The sequence below is a fragment of the Amphiprion ocellaris genome, chromosome 5 (genome assembly GCF_022539595.1).
Source record: "Amphiprion ocellaris isolate individual 3 ecotype Okinawa chromosome 5, ASM2253959v1, whole genome shotgun sequence".
NCBI classification, from domain to species: Eukaryota; Metazoa; Chordata; class Actinopteri; family Pomacentridae; genus Amphiprion; species Amphiprion ocellaris.
The window spans coordinates 6,056,250-6,080,182 of NC_072770.1; the positions used below are offsets into that span (position 1 = coordinate 6,056,250).

Genomic DNA, 23,933 nt, shown 5'->3' on the forward strand with positions numbered 1-23,933 from the left:
AGTGGAGTGTCCTGCTGTAGATCTATTATCAACGTTACGGTAGGAGGAAAAAAAAGAAATCTGACGTACAGGCACGCCTCCAGCTTGGAAAAGACACCAGCCGGCCGATCAGGCACATCAGCACCAAGGACAGGCCGAGCAGACTGGCTCCTCACGCCGCAGCGACGGACGCAGACTCCCGGTCCGGCAGATCCGGAGATCCCCCGGTGCATCCGCAGAGAGAGGTGTCGCAGACAAACACGACTCATTATATTCGCCTTCCGATCAGGTAACAAAAATGCAACGCTGAATATAAAAGGTGGTCAGTGTGGGTACTATGTGATGCGGATTATGCTATAAATCATTCCGGAGTGAACTCGGTCAACCCTCTGAGATTAAAGGACATCACTGCTTATCTCGCTCATGGGCGGTTTTGTAAATACAGTGCTTGTAGCCAACCCCTTTTCCTTTTTTTTTCGAACAGATGATGTGGCAGTGCCTTTTCTCCTCATCCTTACATCCCCAGTTTGCAGCCTATGTTGCCAGGGATACATGAAGCCCACATCCATCTATAGAAAAGCTCCATCTCTGTGTGCAGAATTCTCTCCTGTCTCAGGCATGCAGATCACAAACTACTTGATTTCTGTGTTTCAGACCAGCTTGATGATGATCCTGTGAGAGATTTTGAACTGAGCTCCAGCAGAACTTCAACATGTCAGGCACTCAGAGAGACAATGGCCCTGCAAACTCAACAGAGGCCAAGAAAACAGACCTGAGAATGCATGAGAAGAAATGCTGTAAGTAAACTTGAGGTTTCTCCACAATTAGATTTGCACAAGCTCTGAGTGTCCAGGTGCACCTGTAACATAACACCTTGTATTATTCGACTGAATTCAGCATACAAAGAGCTTCTAAATCATCTCTGTCACAGGGAAGCCTCTTCATTTAGGCTCCAACCTACAGAAGACACTTTTCAAGAGACTGGAATCTCTCCCTGTTGGCAAAAAAAGAAAAAGAACGTAAATTATGACCAGTGATATAAAAATACTCTGTGTGACACCTTCTGGGCACAGTTCTTTAGAAGATTGCTTTCTTCTCCCAGGATGTTTCCTCTTTTAATTTCTTCTGATAACTTCTTTGAACCCAGTCCACAGATGATATTTGTGTCCAAAGAGACACATTATTTTTGTCCAGTGCACACATGGCCTAGTTATTATAATAGCAACAAAATGCACTTTTGTTGCAGTATTTAAAGAGGATATTCATCAGTTGTGATGAAGTCTAGTAAATTCATATCTATTTGACCTTCTTTCTCTGCCTGCTGTTTGTTATCTTTTGAAAGGCAGCTGATTAAGGTGCATATGACTTGGGACTTTAATTAGTGTGTATCTGTCTCCTGTGCAGCGTGGGCTTCTTATATGACAAATTCTCCAACAGTGATTGTAATGATCGGCCTGCCTGCAAGAGGAAAGACCTACATGTCAAAGAAACTCACACGTTACCTCAACTGGATCGGTGTCCCGACCAAAGGTAGTACACGACACATAGCATTTCTATGACATTACATTTCAACTCATCCCAGCTGTAAATTTGAACTATTTTTGTGGGTTACTTCACTGCCCCATTTTAAATTTCAAACGATATGAACATCTAGCCATCAACATATGAATGTTCTTTGCTATGTGTGTGCTATATTTAACTGTTTCATGTACAGTTCCTATACAGTACAGTACATCGTTGCTATATATAGTACAGTGTAGTATAGTATTTTAAATTTAGATTTTGATCTTGATTTAGGTCAACCTGATACAGATCAAATTGGATCTTGCCAGTAATTCTTAGTGCGGTTAAACATGATATTTTAATCAGATTGATGATGTTCATCAAGCTAGGATTGTTGGATTTGGAAGTTGTTATTGAAAGGTGAATACTATGCATTCATTAAACTTTCATTTGCTTTCAATCCTTCTTTGTATTGCTGTCAAGTAATTTTATTTTATTCATAAAAACCCTCAATCCTGAGGCTCTTGGGAAAAAGGCTTAATCTCTTAAAAAGCAACACAAGAATTGCCCCTTTACAAGACAGAGACACATGCAATCAGTATTGCATACAGAGCAAAAAAAGAGTAGCAAAAACACTTATGAGGGGAAAAATTGAAAACCAAAGACTGACAACCTCCAACTACAAGAAAATTTAAATGTTGGCACTGTACATCAGAGTATCCCAGAATAGCTAACCTATTGAATTCAGTTGAACTGTTATTGTTGTAATTACATACAAGAGCTCAAATGCCTTCAGATATAAAAACCAGTAGCATGAGCAGGACAAAGGTTAATGTCATTTGTTCATTTTGCAGTGTTTAACTTGGGCGTGTACCGCAGAGAGGCTGTCAGAGCTTATAAGTCCTATGATTTCTTCCGTCACGACAATGAAGAAGCCATGAAAATAAGGAAGTAAGTCAGTCCTTACAAGGAATATTCACATATTATCTAATAGTATGAGTAGCTATAATATCTCCACTGTTGGAATATCACATTTCTTCCATTCATTTGGTATTCTGCAGCTTCCACTGCTGCATCAGTGACTAAGCTGTTTTATGGCCAGCAGTCAATATCTAGCCAGGGTCACCCCAGTGTTCACACAACCTAAAACACACACACACACGCACACGCACACACAACATGCATAATAAAGTCTGTCCACCAAATTCTTGTGGTTATCCACTCTGAATCAGTGCCAAGGTCTCAAAGAAGATTAACAAAGAATAAAAAGGCCTCTCTCTCTCTCGTGGTATTTTCTGGTAGTAACTGAAATGGGGTTTGCCGTTCAAGGCTATCATAAAAATGTGACAGGCTCCTGACAGCATCACAGTGCTGGATTGTGACCTAGATATTAAACAAGCTGCCGCTGTCACTCTGAAGCTGACAGAAGCTCTCAAGGGTGTTGCATGGGTACCCATCCTGGGTCAAACAGTAGCTGTAAATAATTCTGAGAATTTGCTGAGTTTTTTTTTTTTTTTTTTTTTTTAGAGGAAAGTTTCAACTGGTAAGGCTTAGAAGAATAGGTTGACATTTTGGTAAAACATTACTTTGGTGTTAGATGAGATTTGGAGATCAGATTTGTGGGGTTACTGCACAAAAGAGCCCATTATTTTATCAAATCTAAACTGTTTCACTGAGATCAAGAAATAGTTCAACATTTTGGGAATTTAGATGTGAAGATTGACACTGCCCTGATGTCTAGTATTACATAGGTCTACTATCAGCAACTGCTTAGCTTAGATGAGCGTGAAGACAACAGACAAGAGGAAGCAGTTAGCATTGCTCTGTCCAAAGTAATGAAATCCACCTTTTGGCACCTCCAGTCTCCAGTCTGACTCTACTCTAAGTTACTGTAGCTTTACATTTAACCTACCCACATGAGAATAGTCTGCGCAGTGGTTTAGTGGTTAGCACCTTCGCCTTGCAGCTAGGCCAGGAAGGGGTGTCCCAGCCTTCCCAGGATCTTTCTGCACGGAGTTTGCATGTTCTCACTGTGCATGCGTGGGTTCTCACTGGGTACTCTGACTTCCTCCCACAATCCAAAAACATGCTCAGGTTAATTGGTAACTCTAAATTGTCCATAGGTGTGAATGTGAGTGTGATTGTTTGTCTGTATATGTAGCCCTGTGATAGACTGAGGACCTGTCTAGGGTGTCCCCAGACTCCAGCCCCCCGCGACCCTAATGAGGATTGATGGATGGATGGATGGATGGATGGATGGATGGATGGATGGATGGATGGATGGATGGATGGATGGATCTGATGGACATGAGAATAGCATGTCTGCTCTGCAAATCTTAGCCATCTTCCCTCCTGGTAGATTTAATCAACCAATAAAAAATATGACTTGGCTGCAGCTCCAGAAGATTAGTCCCAAGCAAAACTGCACATTAAGATCTTTGGATTGTCAAACCTGTAACCAAATTGCTGCAGGGGGTTTAAATGCATTTTTAGCAGCTCAGTTGAAATCCTATATACCTCTAATCTATTGAGCTGGCTTCAGAAATCTTAGAAGTGGCTACTCCACTCTCTTGGCATAACAAATACCATGAGCATAAGATGAGAAAACTGATCTTTTAACCCAAATGCCATGTAAACCCCTTACACAGAGATACAAATCTATTTTAGATCACTGGTAAACTTGGAGAGCAAATAAAAAACCTAACATTTGACACTGGGATGTAAATTCCAGTGAGTGTGGCTTTCGGTGAATGAGATTTGCTGTTTCTCCTGCAGGCAGTGTGCTCTGGTAGCTCTGCAGGATGTGAAGGCGTACCTGACGGAGGAGGGAGGTCAGATTGCAGTGAGTCGTCTCTTTGCCTTTATGTGCCGCTGTTTCTCTGTTGGCCTGTGTGTTGATGTTGGCTCGTTTCCACTCCCTTTTTTAAGGATATCCAGATCAGAGACGCATCAAACATTCGCACAGTCATAATCCTGAACTGTCCCACAAACATTTACCACAGAGAAATATTTTCTTTATTTTTCCTCTTTTATCAGGTTTTCGATGCAACAAACACAACAAGAGAACGACGAGACCTCATTCAAGCTTTTGTGAAGGAGAATGCTTTCAAGGTAAAATTGCATGTGATGCATGTAATTGTAAAATTGTCTACTTTTTTTGTTCATCCTGTCTCGCAATCCTTGGCACAGCAGAAGGTGCATCACATATGTCACTGTGTCTCATTAAGGATGAAGAAGTTTGATTCGCCAAGAGCACACAGGTAGATAACAGCTAATTTTGCACAACAGATGGCAACGGATAAATGAGGAAGGTGGCCAAAGCTTAATATTTTGAAGAAGTCGTATATCCCAGTTGTACACATACTACATGCATCGCAATTTACATTCAGCCAATGCTTTTATCCAATGTGACGTACATCTGAGATACATACATACAACACAAGGTAGGTAGGCAGGGCAGCACTAAGAACCTTGTCTCACTGGACAACTGCACTCTGGCTGGGATTTGAAGCACCAATCTCCCTTGCCAAAGTCAGTGGTGCTAGTCACTGAACTATCCAGCTGCAGTACACAATGAAAGAAAACAGTATGTGATTTGGAACACAGCCTGTGCAACATTTGCTAAACAGCATCAACTGTAGCCACTTTAAATCAAACTTTAAATCAAACTTTCGCTGTCAGAGGAAGGTTGTTTTTCTTAATTATTTAAGGGTTGCAAAATCTCACTTTAAACACACAATAATAGACTTAGTCTAGAAGGAGGAAAGGAAACCGGTTTCGACCCCTAGTTGTGCTGTGAGCAAGTGCACATTTGGACATATTGTACATACTGTACATGTACATACTATTTAATATACATTCCTGCTTCCTGTGTCATGCTGTTGTGTTCATTTCACTGTCTGGTTAATGTTTTCAGTAGTACACCAAAAAAACACCACAGCGTGAAAGTAAATGTGTAGGAATAAAGAAGAAATATTCAAAACCTTCAGCTAAAAAATGCACCCTATATGTCTGTTAAATGACAGCAAGATCATACAAGAGATCATACAGTGATGGGCAGCATAACTAGGCTAGCTATAAAAGAATAGTTTAATATTTTGAGAAATACACTTATTGGCTTTCTGCTGTGTTAGTTTTCAAGATCAATATCACTCTAATGTCTGTCTGTTACATATAAAGTTACAGCTTTTTTTTTTTTTTTTTTTTTGTCTGCATTTGTTCTCATTGTTTAACTCCACAAAAGGGGAGTCAACATTATATGAGATTGATGCATATTTTAGTCTTGCAACAAAATATTTTAATATTTAGTGCATGTGTGTGACCATCACCAGCCCTCCCTGAAAGCTAAGCAGACCTTCTTTATTAGAATTCCCTATTATGAGCCAGGGAGGGCAGTGCTACACCTCAGTGATGTGTGGGGGAAACAAAGACTGGACAGGACGAACAGGACGAACAGGATGAACAGGGATAGAAAATAACAGGCGTTGCTATTGCAATTAAAGATTGTAAGGTGGTGTGTTATGCCCAACTACTAACTGTCCATCAATAGAAAAAAAAAAATAAATAAAAATTTGAAAAAAAGAAAAGAAAACCAAACCAACACAAAAGAAAAAGAGATTCAATAATAAATGAACAAACGGTACTGAGCACCATAATTGTGTGTGTCTTGATAGTATAGAATAGAATAGAATAGGCCAGAAGAGGATGCTAGTGCGAGAGAGAATGAGTTTAGGGTAGAGACTGGAGAGATTCTCAGCACATTCTGGCGTTACAGCTTTTCTTAGTCCAGGTCAGCACTTAAGACTGGAACCAGGTAGAAACTGTCTCTGTCTGAGGGTAATGGAATATGCCTAGCAGCACCTCTAAAGCTCACTGATTCATACATAACATCGTAATCATGTGCCATTTGTAGTAGTTCAGCACATAATATTCCAGCTCATCTAACTGTCTCAAGAAAGCAAAAAAAAAAGATTTCCCAAAATTCCCACCCTTTCCTTTAATGTCTGACTAGGAAACTTGTGTAACATAGATTTAATTGTCAGTTTCAGGAAGGTTTAGTATAAGCTGATCCTCTGAGTTGCCCCTCTTCCAACAGGTGTTCTTTGTGGAGTCGGTGTGCGACGACCCAGAAGTCATTGCTGCTAATATTCTGGTATGATCTCAGGTCACCTTCCTGGCTTTAAGCTTTGACTGCAACCTTTCATCTGGGTCAAACCCATGATCTATTAATATTCACACTGTCTGTTCTGCCTGCTCACATTGTCTGAATGTGTTACATACCTGGAACAGGAAGTGAAAGTGTCCAGTCCAGACTACCCAGAGAGACACAGAGAGAGAGTAATGGATGACTTCCTGAAACGAATTGAGTGCTACAAGGTCACTTATCAACCATTAGATCCTGATGACTATGACAAGTAAGAATTTTTCAAATCTCAGTGCTTTTCTTTACTCAGATACCCTTTTATTTCTTTGATTTATCCAAATCAACAATAAAAAATACTACTATATCACTCTTCTAAAGCTTTTTTTCTTTTAAGCACATGATTACCAGTATATTGGAATTTTAGGGGATTAGATTTGCAATTCAGAAAATAAACACTAGATGGTGACAGTAAGGAATTGAATTCACCAACATGATTCACTGGCACCTGCAGGGACCTCTCATTTATCAAGGTTATAAACGTGGGTCGGCGTTTCCTGGTGAACCGGGTGCAGGACTACATCCAGAGCAAGATTGTCTACTACCTCATGAACATCCATGTGCACTCTCACTCCATCTACCTGTGTCGGCATGGAGAGAGCAACCACAATGTTGAAGGGCGCATTGGAGGAGACTCTGAACTCTCTCCTCGAGGGAGACAGGTATGATTATCAAAGTTCTGTATTATAATCCTGATTTTATTAACTGCAAAGCCAGGGACGTCTGAACGGGAATCAAAGAGGAGGAATAATTTCAACACTTGAGTCATGACCTTTCTTTCCTTTAATCCTCTCGCTTCCCTGCCTCTATCCACTGAACAGAAATCTAATGAAGCAGAAATATCATTAATACTGAACAGATTGAAACTTCTGTCTGTCTCTCACATCCCAGTTCGCCCATACTCTGCGTGAATTCGTTGATGAGCACAAGCTGTCGGATTTGAAGGTGTGGACGAGCCAGCTGAGGAGGACCATCCAGACAGCAGAGGAGCTTGGTGTGCCTTATGAGCAGTGGAAGATCCTCAACGAGATCGATGCTGTCAGTACCCTGTCATCTGACCTCTACGACTGCACCGTTATAAACAATCATGACAGTTTCATGGAGCTCTGGTTTAGACAGGAGCTATAATGTTCCGTGCTCTTCTCAGACAATCAGTAGAAAATGTGTCAGTGCAGAAGTAGGAATTACAAAACAACAGAACATACCAGCTCTTTTGATCCTTTTCAAGCACAAAGAATTGTCCTAAGGAAAAACAAAAGCCTGATGAAAACCTCTTTGAAAAGATCCTGGTCATTCTTCTGGCACTCTTGACATAGCTAGGCATATGCTATAATTAAACTGCACTTATTCAGTAGTCACAGTGCATCATCAGCTGTGTAGTCAGTCTGCATTTTAACTAAGCACAAGTTTTATATCATAACTTCAATTGTATGAAGCAGTTTTTTTTTTTAAATCCTTGGTTTCTTTATACAGTCTTCATTTAGTTGATTTCTGTATTCATGTTTTCTTAGGCACTCAACTTGAAATGTTTCTCTTCACCTTGATTGTATGCCATGAAAGAGCTTCCATTGACCTTTTTATTTGTTGTATGACATGAGAACAAATATTTTGTCTTCCTTTCCCAGGGTGTGTGTGAGGAGATGACCTATGAGATGATCCAGGAGACATTCCCAGAGGAGTTTGCTTTGAGGGACCAGGACAAGTACCACTATCGCTACCCAGGAGGAGAGGTGATCTGAACTACTCCACATAATTACCTGTATTTTAATTAACTAAATTTGTCTAGATGGTTGCTAAGTTGGGCCTGTATGGTTGGTGTCGTTCCATCAGATCATCAGCTTTCTTTCTCTAACAGCATTGTTGTTGCCGCTCCTTTTAGCTGCTAACGCTATTATTATTGACATGTGAGGCTGAAATGGTCTCTTCTCGCTCATTAGTCCTACCAAGATCTTGTCCAGCGTTTGGAGCCAGTCATCATGGAGTTAGAGAGACAGGGCAACGTGCTGGTTGTCTGCCACCAGGCTGTGATGCGCTGTCTCCTTGCTTACTTCTTGGACAAGGGTGCAGGTCAGACAAACACAAATACACACAGATACATGCAGCAGTTCACTCAGGAAGACAGTAATATATATATACACTCTCTTCTTCAATCCACAGATGATCTTCCATACATGAAATGTCCGCTCCACACAGTGCTCAAGCTCACCCCTGTTGCGTATGGTAGGTCTTTACCTAAACATAAGACTGTTACCACACAACAGAAGAACAGAAGTTAAAGTTACTTCATCTTTTATCTCCTAGGTTGTAAAGTGGAGATGTTTTATCTTAATGTGGAGGCAGTAAACACACATCGAGACCGGCCTCTTGTAAGTTGCACCAAACAGAGCTGAATATATCACATTTCTGCATAAATGTGCATTCAGCATTGTTGAATTAGAACTTTTTATTGTGATCATATGTGCAGAATATGTCTTTGTTATTTACTTTCACTAAATTAGTCAGTGAAGGTCAAAGTCAAAGTCAAACAGACTGTTGTTTGTTGTGTCTTGGTTCAGTAGAATTGCAGTGCAATCACACTTTATCCCCTATCTGTGAGGCTTTGCTTCCTTAACTCCTTTCTGTTACTCCCCTTTGTATGTTTAACCTTAATTAATTAGCCTGGCTTGAGCTGTGAGGCTCTGACTGTAAAGTGAGACATTATTTTTGTTATATTTCACCTTGATTGAAGCTATGGCTGAGCATGCTACCTTGCTTGGCTGAACCAATCATTACCATTACTCTGGTTCTATCCTGATATTCAGATTATGTATACTGTGTATTTGAGCTGTAAGTCCCATTTTGAAATCTGCCTTTTTTTAAACACGGTTTACTGTCTTGATGGAAGCAGGTGTCTGTCTGTCCTATGTCATCAGGGCTGTACTGTCACTGTTGGTTAATGTTTTGTGTTGTGTAGTAGAATAATACAAATGGAAACAGCTTTTTTTTCCTTGCTAAAAAAGCTTCAGTTTTCTTACTTGCTGCTGTGGATCAATGTGGAGAGGACAGCTGCTTTACTTGGCTGTCTCTCATCAGGTGTCCCCTGATGTTGAGTGTTCCCAGACCTTTTTCCTTAACACCTGCGGTATTTCATCTTCTACCAGGGTAAAATCCCGAAGGACTCTGCTATCATACATCGCCGGAATAGTTACACCCCCTTGTCCAGTCACGACCAGGTCAAGCGGCCCAGGCTCTACAGTGCAGGCAACCAGCCCTGGCTACCGCTTGCCCCCACCCCATCGGCTCTGATGCCAGAGGGACGGCAAAGCCAAGTTAGTGATAGACTCACAGGCTTTCCCTCTAAATCTGTCACCGTCAGCTGTAATCAGTCACCTCCCACCGTAGCTGTAACCCTGTGTTTGGCATTCCTTTGCCTCATTTCAGGATCCTCTCGATGATTTAATCTCTGTGTTGCAACTGACTTACATGAAATCCACCCTTCCATCTATCTCTCTCTTTCAGGGCATATTTTGAGACTTGAATGTTGTTTCTTTCTCTATACGTTGTCTTGCATGACCTCTGCATCACTACCGGGCTGTGTCCAGCTTGAATATGCAGAACAGCATGCCTACTCTTTGCTGAGAGAAGCTCCTTTTGGAGTTAATTGGACACAAAAGACACACAAACATCAGAGATATATATGTACAGTACTTTATTACAAATGATCATGTACACATATAATAAACCAGAAAACACCAGGTGAAACTTTGTCTCAGTGTAACATAATACAGCAATTCCCGTTGTTAAGGTGGTAAAAGACATATTAACCACTTCAGAGAGAGAAAATGTGGACATTTTAAAATGCATATTCATATTTGTAAGTGTTGTGTATTTGTTGGCCTTGCATTGTCTGTACAGTGCCTCAGTCCTACTCCACATTTCTATCTATCTTTCTCTTTCTCCACTTTCTCCAAACTTGTCCTACAGACTCGGATAGGAAGCGGTTGTCTGTGAGTATTTGGGAGACTTAGTACATGTAGCAAATCTTTCATTTTCTTTCCCACATTTCAACTCATGTCACTGTAACTCATGTCAATATATGCTGTCACAGTGGTGCGTTTTTTTGTTTTTTTTTTATGGTTTTCAGTCTTTCAGTTTCTCTAACCGTTAATTACCTTTGCACAGTGAAACTTCTTATCAACTTTGTTTTATCTCAGCCACCTTATCAGGAGCACTATCATTTATTGAATGTTTAGGACTTAATTAAATGGCCTCGATAATGAAAATTATTTCAATAAAACTCTTTGATGATAGTACTGCAGACATTTACAGATATTTTAAACTAAAGTTGAAATAATTACAAAAATGTGCTATTTAGTCTACATACATTAACCATATGTTGTATGAATACTATGTTGTGTAGATCTAAGCTGGTTAGGCCAGTGTACAAGATTATAATTTGGAGCCAATCATATAGAAGATCAGAATGTGATTTATACTTAATCACTTACTGAAAACATGCTAATGTGGGTGTTTTACCTTCACTTCAGATAATGGCCTAATTTTTTTTAGTTTAAACCTGAGAGTCCTGTGCTGTCAGGGAAGCTATTAGTTTCCTCAAACAGGATTTGGTGCTGCCGGGAATTGAGTTGTGAATGTCAGTGACATTTTCTTTTTTCTTGAAGGAGTCCCTGTGTGAAGGAATCGACTTTGACAGCCCAGACGAAACTAGTGGCTGTGTCCGCTTCTGAGTGAAGATGAGATCCTCATGGCATAGTGTGGGGAACTTCTGGGTTCAACCATGAAACAAAAGTTAGAAGTACACGTTTTGTTCAATCAAAGGACAGTTTCTTTTCAAGTGGGGTCACTTATGCCCGAGATAACACGTTCCTATTTATCTCAAGCTCTGTCTCTTCTCTGCATGCTGAGGCTTTGAACTGGAAGCCTTATCATTAGTATCATAAATACTTCTGCATGTGCGCCAAACAAAATCAGTCAGCCAACAGAAGATATTGTATTACAGAACTGGCAACTACTTCTCTGTGTAAATACTGCAATGCCTTACTGAAGTTATGCATTATGATGAAAATCAACTTCCACAATTGCAAATGGAACATGCTATAAAGTAGATGCTGTAAAAATATTTTTATAATACAAATCCAAGCATATATTATACCATATATACAAACGATCTGTAGATGTGATTCTTGTCAAATGTATTCCTCACCCATCATCTGTTTTGTCTTAATTTGAGAGTATGTTAGTCAGGTTCTATAGGAAATTTACTGAAATTTCTCCATCTGCTTTGGAAGCATTCTGTGTTTCTGTGTAGTTAGAAAATACATCACATTGCTGGACATACTATACACCAGCAGCAGGTAGAGAAATTTGAAATCCTAATGTGTTACTCTAGTGTTAACTGTCACAATGAACACTAAACCCCAAATGTTCATCTACTGTTCCTCTTGCCTATGTATTCTGGGAAGAGATATTGTGCAACAAAACTATATGTTTGACATGTTAGCTATTTTTTTGACATTTTTGTTCATTTGATCATACTGGCAATGAATGTGTTTTAATATATTTTTTCTTCCAACAAGCAGAATCTTTGTATTTCATCTAATAATAGAGTGGTCCAAGTTTAAGTCTATGACTCTGTAATGTTTGACTGTTGATAAGTTATTGGCCTGCTCAAAGCAGCCTACTGTGCCTTTTAAGCAGACAATAAACATGAGTTTTGAAGGGACGTGAGCTTTTTTGTTTGTTTGTTTGTTTTTTTTGTTGACACTTTCTGACAATGTAAGAAACACACATACGATATTGCTGCTTGTCTCATCTTCCACAAGGATTAGTCCAACACTTTTACAAGTTATTTGTGATCTTCATTTTGTATTTTTTTTTATTTATGCAAAATTGTATCATACCGGAACTGAGTGTAATTAAATTGCAAGATTTATGGTTCATAGCTATGGGGACAGACAGAGAGAACATCTTAACACAAAATTAAGTCATGTAGAGGAAATAGACATATTCTGAGCCCTGGTGACTAAACAGTGTAAAGTAATCGTATTTTGTTTGCAGTAACAGAAAGACAGATGAGCTAACATGACTAAATTTGTCCTCAAAAATTGTTTCTCTCAATGAGCTTCATGAGGTAGTCACCTGAAATGGTTTTCACTTAACAGGTGTGCCTCGTCAAGGTTAATTTGTGGAATTTCTTGCCTTCTTAATGGGGTTGGGACCATCAGTTGCGTTGTGTTAGGGTTAGGGTTATTTGACCAAGAAAGAGAGTGATGGAGTGCTGCGTGAAATGACCTGGCCTCCACAATTACCTGACCTAAACCCAAGAGTGAATGCAAAACAGCCAACAAGTGCTCAGCATCTCTGGGAATTCCTTCAAGACTAGACTACTGGAAAACCATTTCAGGTGACTACCTCATGAAGCTCATTGAAAGAATGCCGAGTGTGCAAAGCAGCGATCAAAGTAAAGGGGAGCTATTTTGAAGTATCTAAAATGTAAAACATGTTTTCACTTATTTCACACTTTTTTGTTAACTACATAATTCCATATGTGTTCATTCATAGTTTTGATGTCCTCAGTGAGAATCCACAATGTTAGTAGCCGTGAAAATAAAGACAAAACTTTAAATGAGAAGGTGTGCCCAAACTTTTGACTGGTAGTGTATGTTGTGTACAATGCACACACTGCAAATATCAATATCTCAAACACTAAGTTCCATCTATTACAGAATCGACGGTAAAAGCGCGGGTTTCTTAGCAGAGAGCGTAATGACGCAATACGGACGTACGGTGACGTACTCTATATCAGTGTCTCTCACTGGGTGTTTTGTTTGAGGCAGGCAAGGCTGCAGTCAACGGCAGGTAAGAAAACAAAATCGTCAAGCTTGCTGTCGTGTCACTGTATGTCCCTGGTCGTGTGTAGTTTTGCCAGTAGACAAGTAACGGATCTTATTAAAGGTTAAACTGATGCGAAGACCCTGAAACAAAACTGTACGATGAGCGCCAAGTTAATGTGCAGGTTAGCATGCTAACGTTAGCGGATGATACACGATATGGTTAGCTGCTCCCGTCAACGTAAATTTGTCTGACACCGGGCGACTGTGTTTGTTTCACACATTTCCAGGAAAACTATGTCTAACACACTGAATATTTTTGGAGTTATAATGACAGCTTGCTCTGTACACTGCTGAATTTTGTCACTTAACAGGGAGCTGCTTGTTTAGCCGGCTGTCTGTGTTAGTGCCGAGTTAAGTCGTCAACGTCAACTAGCAGAACAAAGAAACCAAAACAAAGCAATGTCGCTGTCAGGAGTTTGTACTCTACTGCTGTTCATCAGCAGTTCAATTGTAACGCCAGGCCTGTTTAGATACCGGTATTATGATATATGTACCAGCACAGTGTAGGGTACTCGACATCTCGTTGCTTCATGTGTAGCAGTGGCTAACAAATACCATTAGCTGTTCATAGCCAGTGTACATGGTGAAGCAGCGGCTAACGTAAATAACTACTACAGCAAGACAAGTCCTCCACCAGTTTTTGCTTTGATTGAGCAGCGTGCAGATTGCTGTAAGGATAAACCGATGCCAAAATGTTCAAAGGTCGTTAAATCATTTGGAGATGAGCTTATGTGTGTTTCAGATAGCTGTAGTTTTTGGGTCATCTTTGGAGTTTTAATAAGTAAATCATCCGGTGGTGGTTTGAAAACCCACCAGGTTGTTAACGACACTTACGTTGTTCTGCAGTCATGTTCTTTGCCACAATGGTGTTTTCAAACGGCCAATCTGTTTTCCAGTTATCATGAGAGATACAGACCTGGGCTAATGGGCTACCGGACCCAAAGACTGCCAGTAAATATGGATTGCCATTATTGATTCATCTGTCAATCACTTATAGTACAGACACAACAGCGGAAAAAACTATCACAGTTTAGTCTCAGGTGGACAAGATTCACAGATCACATTTGTCTGTTAGACAATATTTGGCAGCTGAAACAATTCTTTATCAAAACAGTTGCAAGTAGTTTTTTCTGTTCATTGCAAATATGTTTGACCTCACCTCCTCTAGCCTCATACGTATTGACATTTTTTACATTTACAAATTTGGATTGATGAATTAAGATATAATTTTAGTCCAAGCTAAAGAAAATTGAGAGCTTTTGGAAATTTAGCTTGTTGTTTAATACACCTTGCTGCATTTTTTGATATTTTAATGATCCATTAGATATAGATGTCAGCAAGCCTGCATCTACAGAAAAGAAAATGTTTGTTTAAAGCTTTTGTCAATTATAGGCCATGTTTTAATGAAGGTTAATAGTTGCAAATCAGCAGTAATCCTAAACAGTACTAATGCACTGTATGCTTTTAACTATTGTATTTAAAATAGTGAGTTGTCTGACACTATGTAACCATTATTATAAATAGTTACGTTTGGAAAGCTCAGACTTTCAGAAGTGAAACATCTGAACTAGCAGCTGGACAAAAATCCATCTGTTGAGTCAACAATTGGTCAACAAGCCTTTCATGCCATCCCTATCTACTTTCATACTACAGCACAGTTTTTGTTTTTTAGGATTATATTTTCAAAATTTAAAGAATGTCTTGAGTCATCAAACAACATCAAAATAGTGTGCACAAGCTACCACATTTTTCACTGTATTTCAAACCACTTAATGGGGACCGTATTATAGCATTAGATACAAGAATACAACTACATATGAATGAGATTGGATATATTACAGTGAAGGTTTTGAAGTCATATATAATTAGAGAGGGCTTCTTCATAGCTACCTAATACAGTTTCTTGTCAACAACTGACCTTATGGATGAGTCAAGTTCTTACCAAATGCTTGCAGTATTACAAATTTGACCTTCTATGTTTTTTTGCAGGCAGGATGTTGCGGCTTCGCTGTAAGACCAAAAATGGGAGCCACATTATGCAGGGCTTGACCCATCAGTCCTGTGTGCAGGAGCTGAAGAGTAAGGTAGAGGAGCTGACTGGTATCCCCTGTGACGTGCAGAAAATTATGGTTGGTTATCCACCCTCGAGCCTTGATCTTCGAAATGGAGACGCCCACCTCAAGGACTACCCCATCAAATCAGGTATGATGTCAGACATCCACCATGTGCAGATGACTTGGTCCAGATTCACTCCATGTATTATTTAGATAGCTATTTTAATAACATGCCCCAATGTTTCCTTAGGATGTAACCAGTGGTGGAATAAAATATCAAATTACTTTTACTCATGTATTGTACTTAAGTACAAATTAAAAGTACTTGTACTTTCCTTGAATATTTTCATTTTACGCAACTATATACCATTACTCCACTACATTTATCTGGCATGATTCCTTATTGGTTAATTTTTTAGGTTACAATTATTCATACATTTTCCATCCAGTCAAAACCATCCATCCATCCATTATCTATACACCGCTTAATCCTCACTAGGGTCGTGGGGGGTGCTGGAGCCTATCCCAGCTAACTCGAGCGAAGGCAGGGGACACCCTAGACAGGTCGCCAGTCTGTCGCAGGGCCACATACAGAGACAAACAAGCACTCACACATCCACACCTACGGGCAATTTAGAGTAATCAATTAACCTCAGCATATTTTTGGACTGTGGGAGGAAGCCGGAGTACCCGGAGAAAACCCACGCATGCACAGGGAGAACATGCAAACTCCATGCAGAAAGATCCCGGGAAAGCCGGGACGCGAACCAGAGATCTTCTAGCTGCAAGGTGAAAGTGCTAACCACTACGCCACTGTGCAGCCCCAGTCAAAACCATACATCTCCAGATTGGGCTGACAACATGCTTCTACTTCTTATGGTGTATAAACTATTACAATTATTGAACTGTAAAATAAAGTTACTATTTTATTCAAGTAAAGGATTTGAATGCTTCTTCCACCACTGGATGTAATATGACTATAATGACTAAGTTTGGGGTAAATATCATGAATTACACTGTGAAAAGTGATTTCTTGATTATTCAATGAAAAAAAGTTACTGTGGATTTTTTTGTCCTTCAGTACTGTTGAGACCCAAATTGAATTTACCTCACTTTCATTGCATTGGGGTATGCATCGGAATAATGGAAATATCAAAACCTTGGAAAACCTGCTTTTGTTATAATCGGATGAACTTACTCTTTACCTGCATTTGCATTTAGATTGATATTTCAAATACGTGTTTAAAAAAAAAAAACAATCACCCAACAAGTAGATAGCTTATAAACAAGGTGATGTTTTTCCTCTTCCCTTGTCAAACCCAAGTCTGACCAGGATGAACAGTGTTGTGTCATTGGTGTCTCATCCATTACAGGAGACACCCTCATTGTGGAAGAGGAAAAAAACAAGCCAAAGTCTCAGGATCATCCCATTGTGACTAAAGCACCACGCCTGGAAGCCTCACCTGTGCTGGCACGTCGAGTGGTCCCAGCTGACAACTCCTGCCTCTTCACTAGTGTTTATTATGTGGTGGAAGGTGGTGTGTATGACCCTGCTTGTGCCCCTGAAATGCGAGGCCTTATTGCCCAGATAGTGTCGAGTGACCCAGCAGCTTACTCTGAAGCAGTGCTGGGAAAAACCAATGAGGACTACTGCTCCTGGATAAGGCGCGATGATACCTGGGGGGGAGCCATTGAGGTGTCCATCCTGTCCAAGTTTTACCAATGCGAGATCTGTGTGGTGGACACTCAGACAGTCAGAGTAGATAGATTTGGGGAGGATGCCGGCTACCACAAACGTGTGCTGCTGATCTATGATGGCATCCACTATGACCCGCTGCAGAGAGAGATCCCCGGCTCTGATGCCCCGCCCCAGACTATCTTCTCTACCACAGACGACGTAATCCTGGCCCAGGCCCTCGAGCTGGCAGACGAGGCTCGCCGCAAGCGGCAGTTCACAGACGTTAACCGCTTTGCATTGCGCTGCATGGTGTGCCAGACAGGCCTGGTGGGACAAAAGGAAGCTCGTGAACACGCCAAGGAGACAGGCCACACCAATTTTGGTGAAGTGTGAAAGTGGTCGTGTGTTTTCTCTCTCTCACAAATACAACCACCACCAACCCCGTGCCCCTCGTCTGGCAACTCTGTTGGTCCGTCTGCTTGTGTGATCCTCTACCTCACATTATTATCCAGTGACATCTTTGGAGAATCTGCAGACACTGTGTTCAGCCTCTAACCTGTTCAGTATTACTTTTGAACTGCTGTCAGTTCTTAAAGTCCGAAACACTACTGCAGTGCTCTGATGGCATTAAACCATCATGTACGTCTATTTAGGGATGGTTTCAAATATGTTTTACTGGGTCAAGTAAAATATGCAAGCAATTCTTAGGATTTGTTTTGATTTCTCATCAGCTGGGTTGCACTGACATCAACCAAATGGTGACTGATGTGTTGTCTATTAGAAAGTGCATTTTTTTGCCATGATTGAACCCGTGTCTGATTGAAGTTGTGTGTGATAAAACACTACTATATGGCTCTAAATGGAGTTTAAAACAACCGCTAAGAATTATTTGCACTGTGATGTGATCCCATTCACTGTTGTCTTAAATGCAGCACACCAAGTTTGACTGTTATTCATCCTGTTGGTTATGTAGCATGTTTTTTTATTTCTCTTGTGAACAGATTTCAGAGATTCTTCCAATGTTTCGGTAATTTGGTTAATCTATATAGATTTGTGCAAGTTGTGACCTCTCCAGGTTGGGCAGTTGGGCCAGAAGATCATGTAATGATGTTTTCAGGTAGAATCTCAATTCATAATCTGAATCACAATTCTCCCAGCTGATTTTGTAGAACTTATGCGATAACATCATCAGCTTTGCAAATGATCTTAATTTGGCATATGAGCTGGTTTTCACAAGAGTTGTAGAGGTCATGTCATCAAGGATGCCATGTGTAAGTATTTTATTTAGAAAGTTAAGTCTCTGCTAACCACCCTGCCCATTCCTTGCTGCCTTGTGTTCCCCGACCTGCAGGTTGCTAGATCACTGTCATGTTCAGCTGCCTCTCCACTGAGTCTTGTCCTGCAGACAGACTCTACCTCCTTTGTTTTGCAACTGGTGACCGTTGTCAGCTGTTTGATCATGGGTAAATTTTGTGGCGTCCTTGTTCTGCTCTGCAGCCTCGGTGAGCTTGGCGTAGTGGCATATGAACCAGTTCTCCACCTGCTGCTGATTCTGGTTGGAGTGGCCCTCCAGTTTGCAGGAGTACAATGACTACTGTCAGTCCAAGATGGTGCAGGAGCAGCCCATCTGCAGAATAACAAACTTATTGGAGAGGCACCTGAATGATTTCAAGCACCACCACTACAGTGACCTGGCCAACATGAAGTTGGGAAACACGAGGTGGGACAGGCTGAGGCTAGCTGGTTAGCAGTGACAGACTTTAAAAATAAAATACTTAAATGTAGCACCATTAATGTCGTGATTTGTACGATTCCTCTGAAAAACTGAACATTGCCTAATTAAAATCATCCATGATATAAGATCATCAGATTGCCCACCCCTAAGCATCTCTCAATTAATTTAGCTGTGGCCATTAAGATTGACATTATGCATCTTGAAATACAATATCATATATTCAAATTGTGGTCCAAAATTAGCCTAATGATGTATGTGGACTTTACTACTTTTATTTTTTGATGTTGCAACATCATTTATAGTGAGTTTGTTTTAAATTTGACAAAAAAAATTTAAAGTAATGGTGCTGTAAACAACACATTAAAATCTGTAGCTGCATTGTTTTTTGTCATGGGTACGACAGGTTTTCAGGTGTGTAATTTTTAAGTCTAGCTCGCAACTTTCAAATGTTCCATGATGTAAGAACTCATCTTTTTAAAATCCTTTTTCCGTTTAAATCGCTGCACATTTTGAAAATCCTTTCAAGTGTGATACTGTTTGTCTGGGTGTAACAATTCAAGGCGACTGGCATAGTGTACTGACTAGAAATCTGCAATGAATGTGAGGCGCATGGTGTGAGATCCGGTCTGCCCACTTAATGCATTTACTGTTCAGGTACAGTCCAGATACAGATCATGTCCTTTGCTAATCAACATTAACCATTTACCGTGTCCCCTCAGATTTTTAGCTGTAAGTTCTGTGTTGAATTCTAAGTAAAGACACATTTTGGTTTAGTATGCAGTGCATGTTGTCCAAAAGCTGTTTTGCACAAATGGAGCATGTTCTCACATTTTAAGGTAAATTCAGGCATCATCTCTTTGCTAATTCCTTTGATGCATACTGCCTACAAGGATGAAGCATGCACTTATCTATGTCAAATATCAGGTCAAATAATGCTTAATTGGAGAGGTTGGTGGATAATATGGATTAGTTGTTTTTAAATCAAAGACCTTTTTGTTGCCTAGCATTGTGCAGGAGCAGTAATTCTTTTTCGTCTTTAATGGCAATATTTGTCCTGAGTTGTTGCCAATAACAATAAGCTTGACACTGGAAGAATTGAGTGGAGCTTCTTTCAGAATTTCAGAATTTCCCTCCAAGTGGTGGGACTGAATGACAGGCAAAGCAAAAATGTCAAATTTTCTTTTTTAATTTTTTTTTTAATGTGAATTGCTGATTTTTTTTCCTCATCTGTTACCGTAGGTCGTTTATATGATTTTAACAGTGCTCATGGATTAATCCGCTTGCATAAAGGTGAAACTATGAAATGGCTTTGTTGTATTTTGTATTTACTAAGTTCTCATGACTAACAATAACAATGAATGTTGCATACAAAGCACTACAGAAAAACTGGATTTACTTGATTTTTTTCAGTGTTATCACAAATAAAAGTTATAGCCAACAGTGCTGTGTGAGTCATTTTGTATTTCCTAATTTTCAGTTTACCTCATGTTTTCTGTTTCACTCCTGCAATGATTGGTATTTTTTTGATCCTGTTGTTAATCATTAAAGAGCCAAATGGTTATTTGTGTTGAAATCAGATCTTTAACAGAAGACTGCCAGACATGTTACCTAGATGCTACAGGATGACTAAGCAAGTGGTGCTTCTACAGGCGGTGCTGTCTGCTAGATGTGAAGGTTACCTAACTAGACTTACCTACCTTGACACAACCCATGGTGCAGAACCCACTGCAGAAGAATTGCTTTACAGTCTGCAAGAGAATTGGTTTGCTCAAGGTTTACAGTTGGTCTTTATTGCCAGACTAGTTGTTAGGTGATCTGAGTTACACTCCTCAGACATGCTGCCCAGATTCTGTGGGGTGAACATGTGAGTGGTGGCGTCTTCTTTGCTTAGTTTTTCGCCGACAGACCCACAACGTCTCCAGATCCCAAGTCGTTCTTCATCTAGAGCCACTGACACACATTTTCAACAGCTCCGGAGGGCTCTTCCGTCATTATCCCATGTCATGGAGTTGCCTTAATATTAGCTACAAACACTCTATAGCCTACCTCATATTGTCAGACCATCTCCTTCCAGCCATGTTGTTGTTTATGTTGTGCATCGACTGCAAGCTCAGCGTACCTCAGCTTCTTGTGTTTACAGGCCTCCTCCACTGCATCCTCCCAGGACACAAGGTAGGTTGGCATCATTTCCACAAGAAAGCAGAGCCTCTAAATTGAGTCTGACACCATTTTCTAGCTGTCCACTGTCTGGTCTTAATGTGGTGGGTCTGGATTGGCCCTCATGTTATTGGACAAGTGCTGTTGCTGGCCAAAAGTAAACTAACAGATTAGCATCCAATACTAGTACACATCATTGTAACTCCTAGTTGTGTTTTAATAATGCTGGAGTCAGGCAGAGGGAGCATGCGGGGTCCTCTCTGTACCATTGGCTGAGATTCTTGGGAGACATCAGGACATCATAGGCAGCCCTAATGGCAAAGCTTCCACTGAAAGCCTCCATCTTTCACAGCTCTTTCCAGGATATCTTTCCAGGACTGAGCAAAAGCCTTTGTTGATGTTTCTGCCTCCTTCTGCCATTGTGTCTATTGCACCACAAGCTTGCATCTCTAAGACATAGTGGCCTTATTTCAGGCTGTTCTGCTGCCCCCAAGGCCAAGAATGATCTTCACCTGCTAGCTGAGTCTTTTCTGCTGGAGTGCATTTTCTCCCAGTGTCCAGGATGGGAGGCAGCGTGAGCTACTGGTTAATCACTCTACTAGTGTCATCTCAGAAAACAGATGAAATGTGAGGCATGGGAACAATCATTAATGTGAATGTTTAGGTAGTCTTACGTATTTTTGTTCCAACACAGAAAAAAATGATGATTTTTTTTTCTTAATTTACTTGTTCTACAGATTTTGCTTTACATTACATATAATATCCAGAAAAGTCCCAGAGAGAAGTATTAATTTATGTTGACTCTAAGAAATAAAAAACAAACACCAAAAGTGTACTTAATGTCTAATGATGATTTGTTAAATTACACGGTTTAATTTCTTTAAATCAGTTAAAACTGTTGTTTTACAGATATTTGCCTTCTTTTTAACCATTTTTCACTATTTGAACATTCCAGTACATTTGAATCATGTTTAACATATTTTTCTGGCAACGGAATTTACTTTTACAGTGAAGATACTAATAGAAAGTAACATATAAACTAGTAATCCTTTGATAACTCTTTCGACCATGATACTAATTGTGTCCACATCGCACATTTCCGTAACCTCTATTGACGATACTTTGCCACTGCAAATAAACCCCACTTGGCAACCAACCCTGATCCTCGGCCAAGATTGTGGGATTACACTATCTTTGTTATTTTAAGGAACATTTACCAGTTCCTAATAGGATTTAAGACTTGTCCACCCACTGTTGGGCCAACTGAAGCAGCTACATCTGCTATGCAGAAGCCATGATAAGAGTCTCACATACATGTAATACTTGCAGTTCTCTTTTGGGTCTAAACTATGTTGTGAGTATATAATATTTTTAGGGCTGCATAGTGGTTCAGTTGTTAGCACTGTCACCTCACAGCTAGAAGATCCCCAGTTTGCATCCCTGGGCCTGGAATCTCTCTGTGTTAGGATTAGGATAGCATGTGGGTTTTCTCCAGGTTCTCCAGCTTCCTCCCACAGTCCAAAAACATGCTGAGGTTAATTGGTGATTCTAAATTGTCCATAGGTGTGAATGTGAGTGTGATTGTTTGTCTCTATGTGTATCCCTGTGATGGACTGGTGACCTGTCCAGGGTGTCCCCTGCCTTCACTGTAAGTCAGCTGGAATAGGCTCCAGCCCACTGTGACCTTAATGAGGATTAAGTGGTGTACAGATAATAGATGGATGGATGATAAGGAAAATGTTTTGGCAAGATTGAAAACTTTTTTTAAAACAACTTTTATGGACCTTCCATCCTAATAGATAATTTTCGTGGCTTGCGTTTTATTGTGTTATAGCTAAAAAACAAACAAAGTAAAACAAATATATGACAACTGTACCAAAAGTTGTATTCCATCCAGGGTGTCAGTTTCAATGCTCTATCCTTCTGAGATCCGAGGAAAAAAGTTTCTTTCAATTTAACTTTTTTGTGATTTCCTGCCTTTTCGGAGCTACTACAACAACTTACAATTTAGAATTTTATAAAAATATTTTTTATTTAAAAATTTACAGCATGTCCACTGTAGTGGACAATACAATGATTTTACCATTAAAAAAAAAACAAAAACAAAAACACAAAAACAGTGACACTTCAAAATCAAAATAGGCTGGCAAGAAAACAAGAAAGTCAGTACATTTTCTAATGAAACTTTAAGAAACTAAATTAACCTGAACATGAACATATATTAAACTCTCAACAGTCAGGAAGCCTGCGTTTTGCAGTCTCTATTTTGTCTCAGCATGAAAAAAAAATTTCCCTCATCCCATCCCAATCATATGACATATCATTGGAAAGGCCAGGATGTCCTCTATTTAGCACATCAGAATTTAATAGGGCAGCTCAAATGAGTCAAAACATACAGATCAAAAACAGATGTCCAGTACAGAGGACATAAACAAATGGACTGGGTCTCAGGAGGATGTACATACTGGGAAACCTAAGCTTTTCCTTCCTCCTATGACTTTCAGATCAACAAATCAGTTACACTGTTGTGTGCTATATAACTTGTTCTTGTTGGACAATAAGTTGAATATATTTGGTTCAGAACGGTTGTCTGGGAAAAACTAGCAGTGTGAATAAAGTTTGTGATGGGTATTCTAGTACTTAGTGGATCAAAACATAGGCTCATTGATAGTCGCATTCCTAAATGACACGAAACTTTTAGAATCACTTCGAAGGTTTCCTACTAATATTTTAA

At 39.9% G+C, this 23,933-nt stretch overlaps 2 protein-coding genes across 6 annotated transcripts; both read left to right on the forward strand.

Moving 5' to 3' along the window:
- Positions 1-73: 73 nt before the first annotated feature.
- On the forward strand, positions 74-12,409 carry pfkfb2b (6-phosphofructo-2-kinase/fructose-2,6-biphosphatase 2b). Of its 5 annotated transcripts, XM_023264935.3 has the most exons (17): positions 75-268; positions 634-776; positions 1,384-1,509; positions 2,337-2,433; positions 4,258-4,324; positions 4,519-4,593; positions 6,578-6,634; positions 6,772-6,896; positions 7,137-7,344; positions 7,574-7,720; positions 8,308-8,412; positions 8,620-8,749; positions 8,840-8,902; positions 8,984-9,048; positions 9,823-9,990; positions 10,646-10,668; positions 11,344-12,409. In XM_023264935.3, the coding sequence occupies exons 2-17, from the start codon at positions 692-694 to the stop codon at positions 11,411-11,413; spliced, it is 1,611 nt and encodes a 536-aa protein (XP_023120703.1). In that variant the 5' UTR covers positions 75-268; positions 634-691; the 3' UTR covers positions 11,414-12,409. The 5 variants fall into 5 exon arrangements, 4 of the variants coding, with proteins under 4 accessions (XP_035801689.1, XP_023120703.1, XP_023120702.1 ...); XM_035945796.2 differs by lacking the exon at positions 9,823-9,990 and having other exon boundaries at positions 74-268; XR_004846921.2 differs by having other exon boundaries at positions 9,823-10,668.
- A 1,063-nt stretch (positions 12,410-13,472) lies between these two features.
- Positions 13,473-20,485, forward strand: yod1 (YOD1 deubiquitinase). The gene is made up of 3 exons (XM_023264951.3): positions 13,473-13,540; positions 15,565-15,777; positions 17,003-20,485. The coding sequence occupies exons 2-3, from the start codon at positions 15,570-15,572 to the stop codon at positions 17,698-17,700; spliced, it is 906 nt and encodes a 301-aa protein (XP_023120719.1). The 5' UTR covers positions 13,473-13,540; positions 15,565-15,569; the 3' UTR covers positions 17,701-20,485.
- Positions 20,486-23,933: the final 3,448 nt, after the last annotated feature.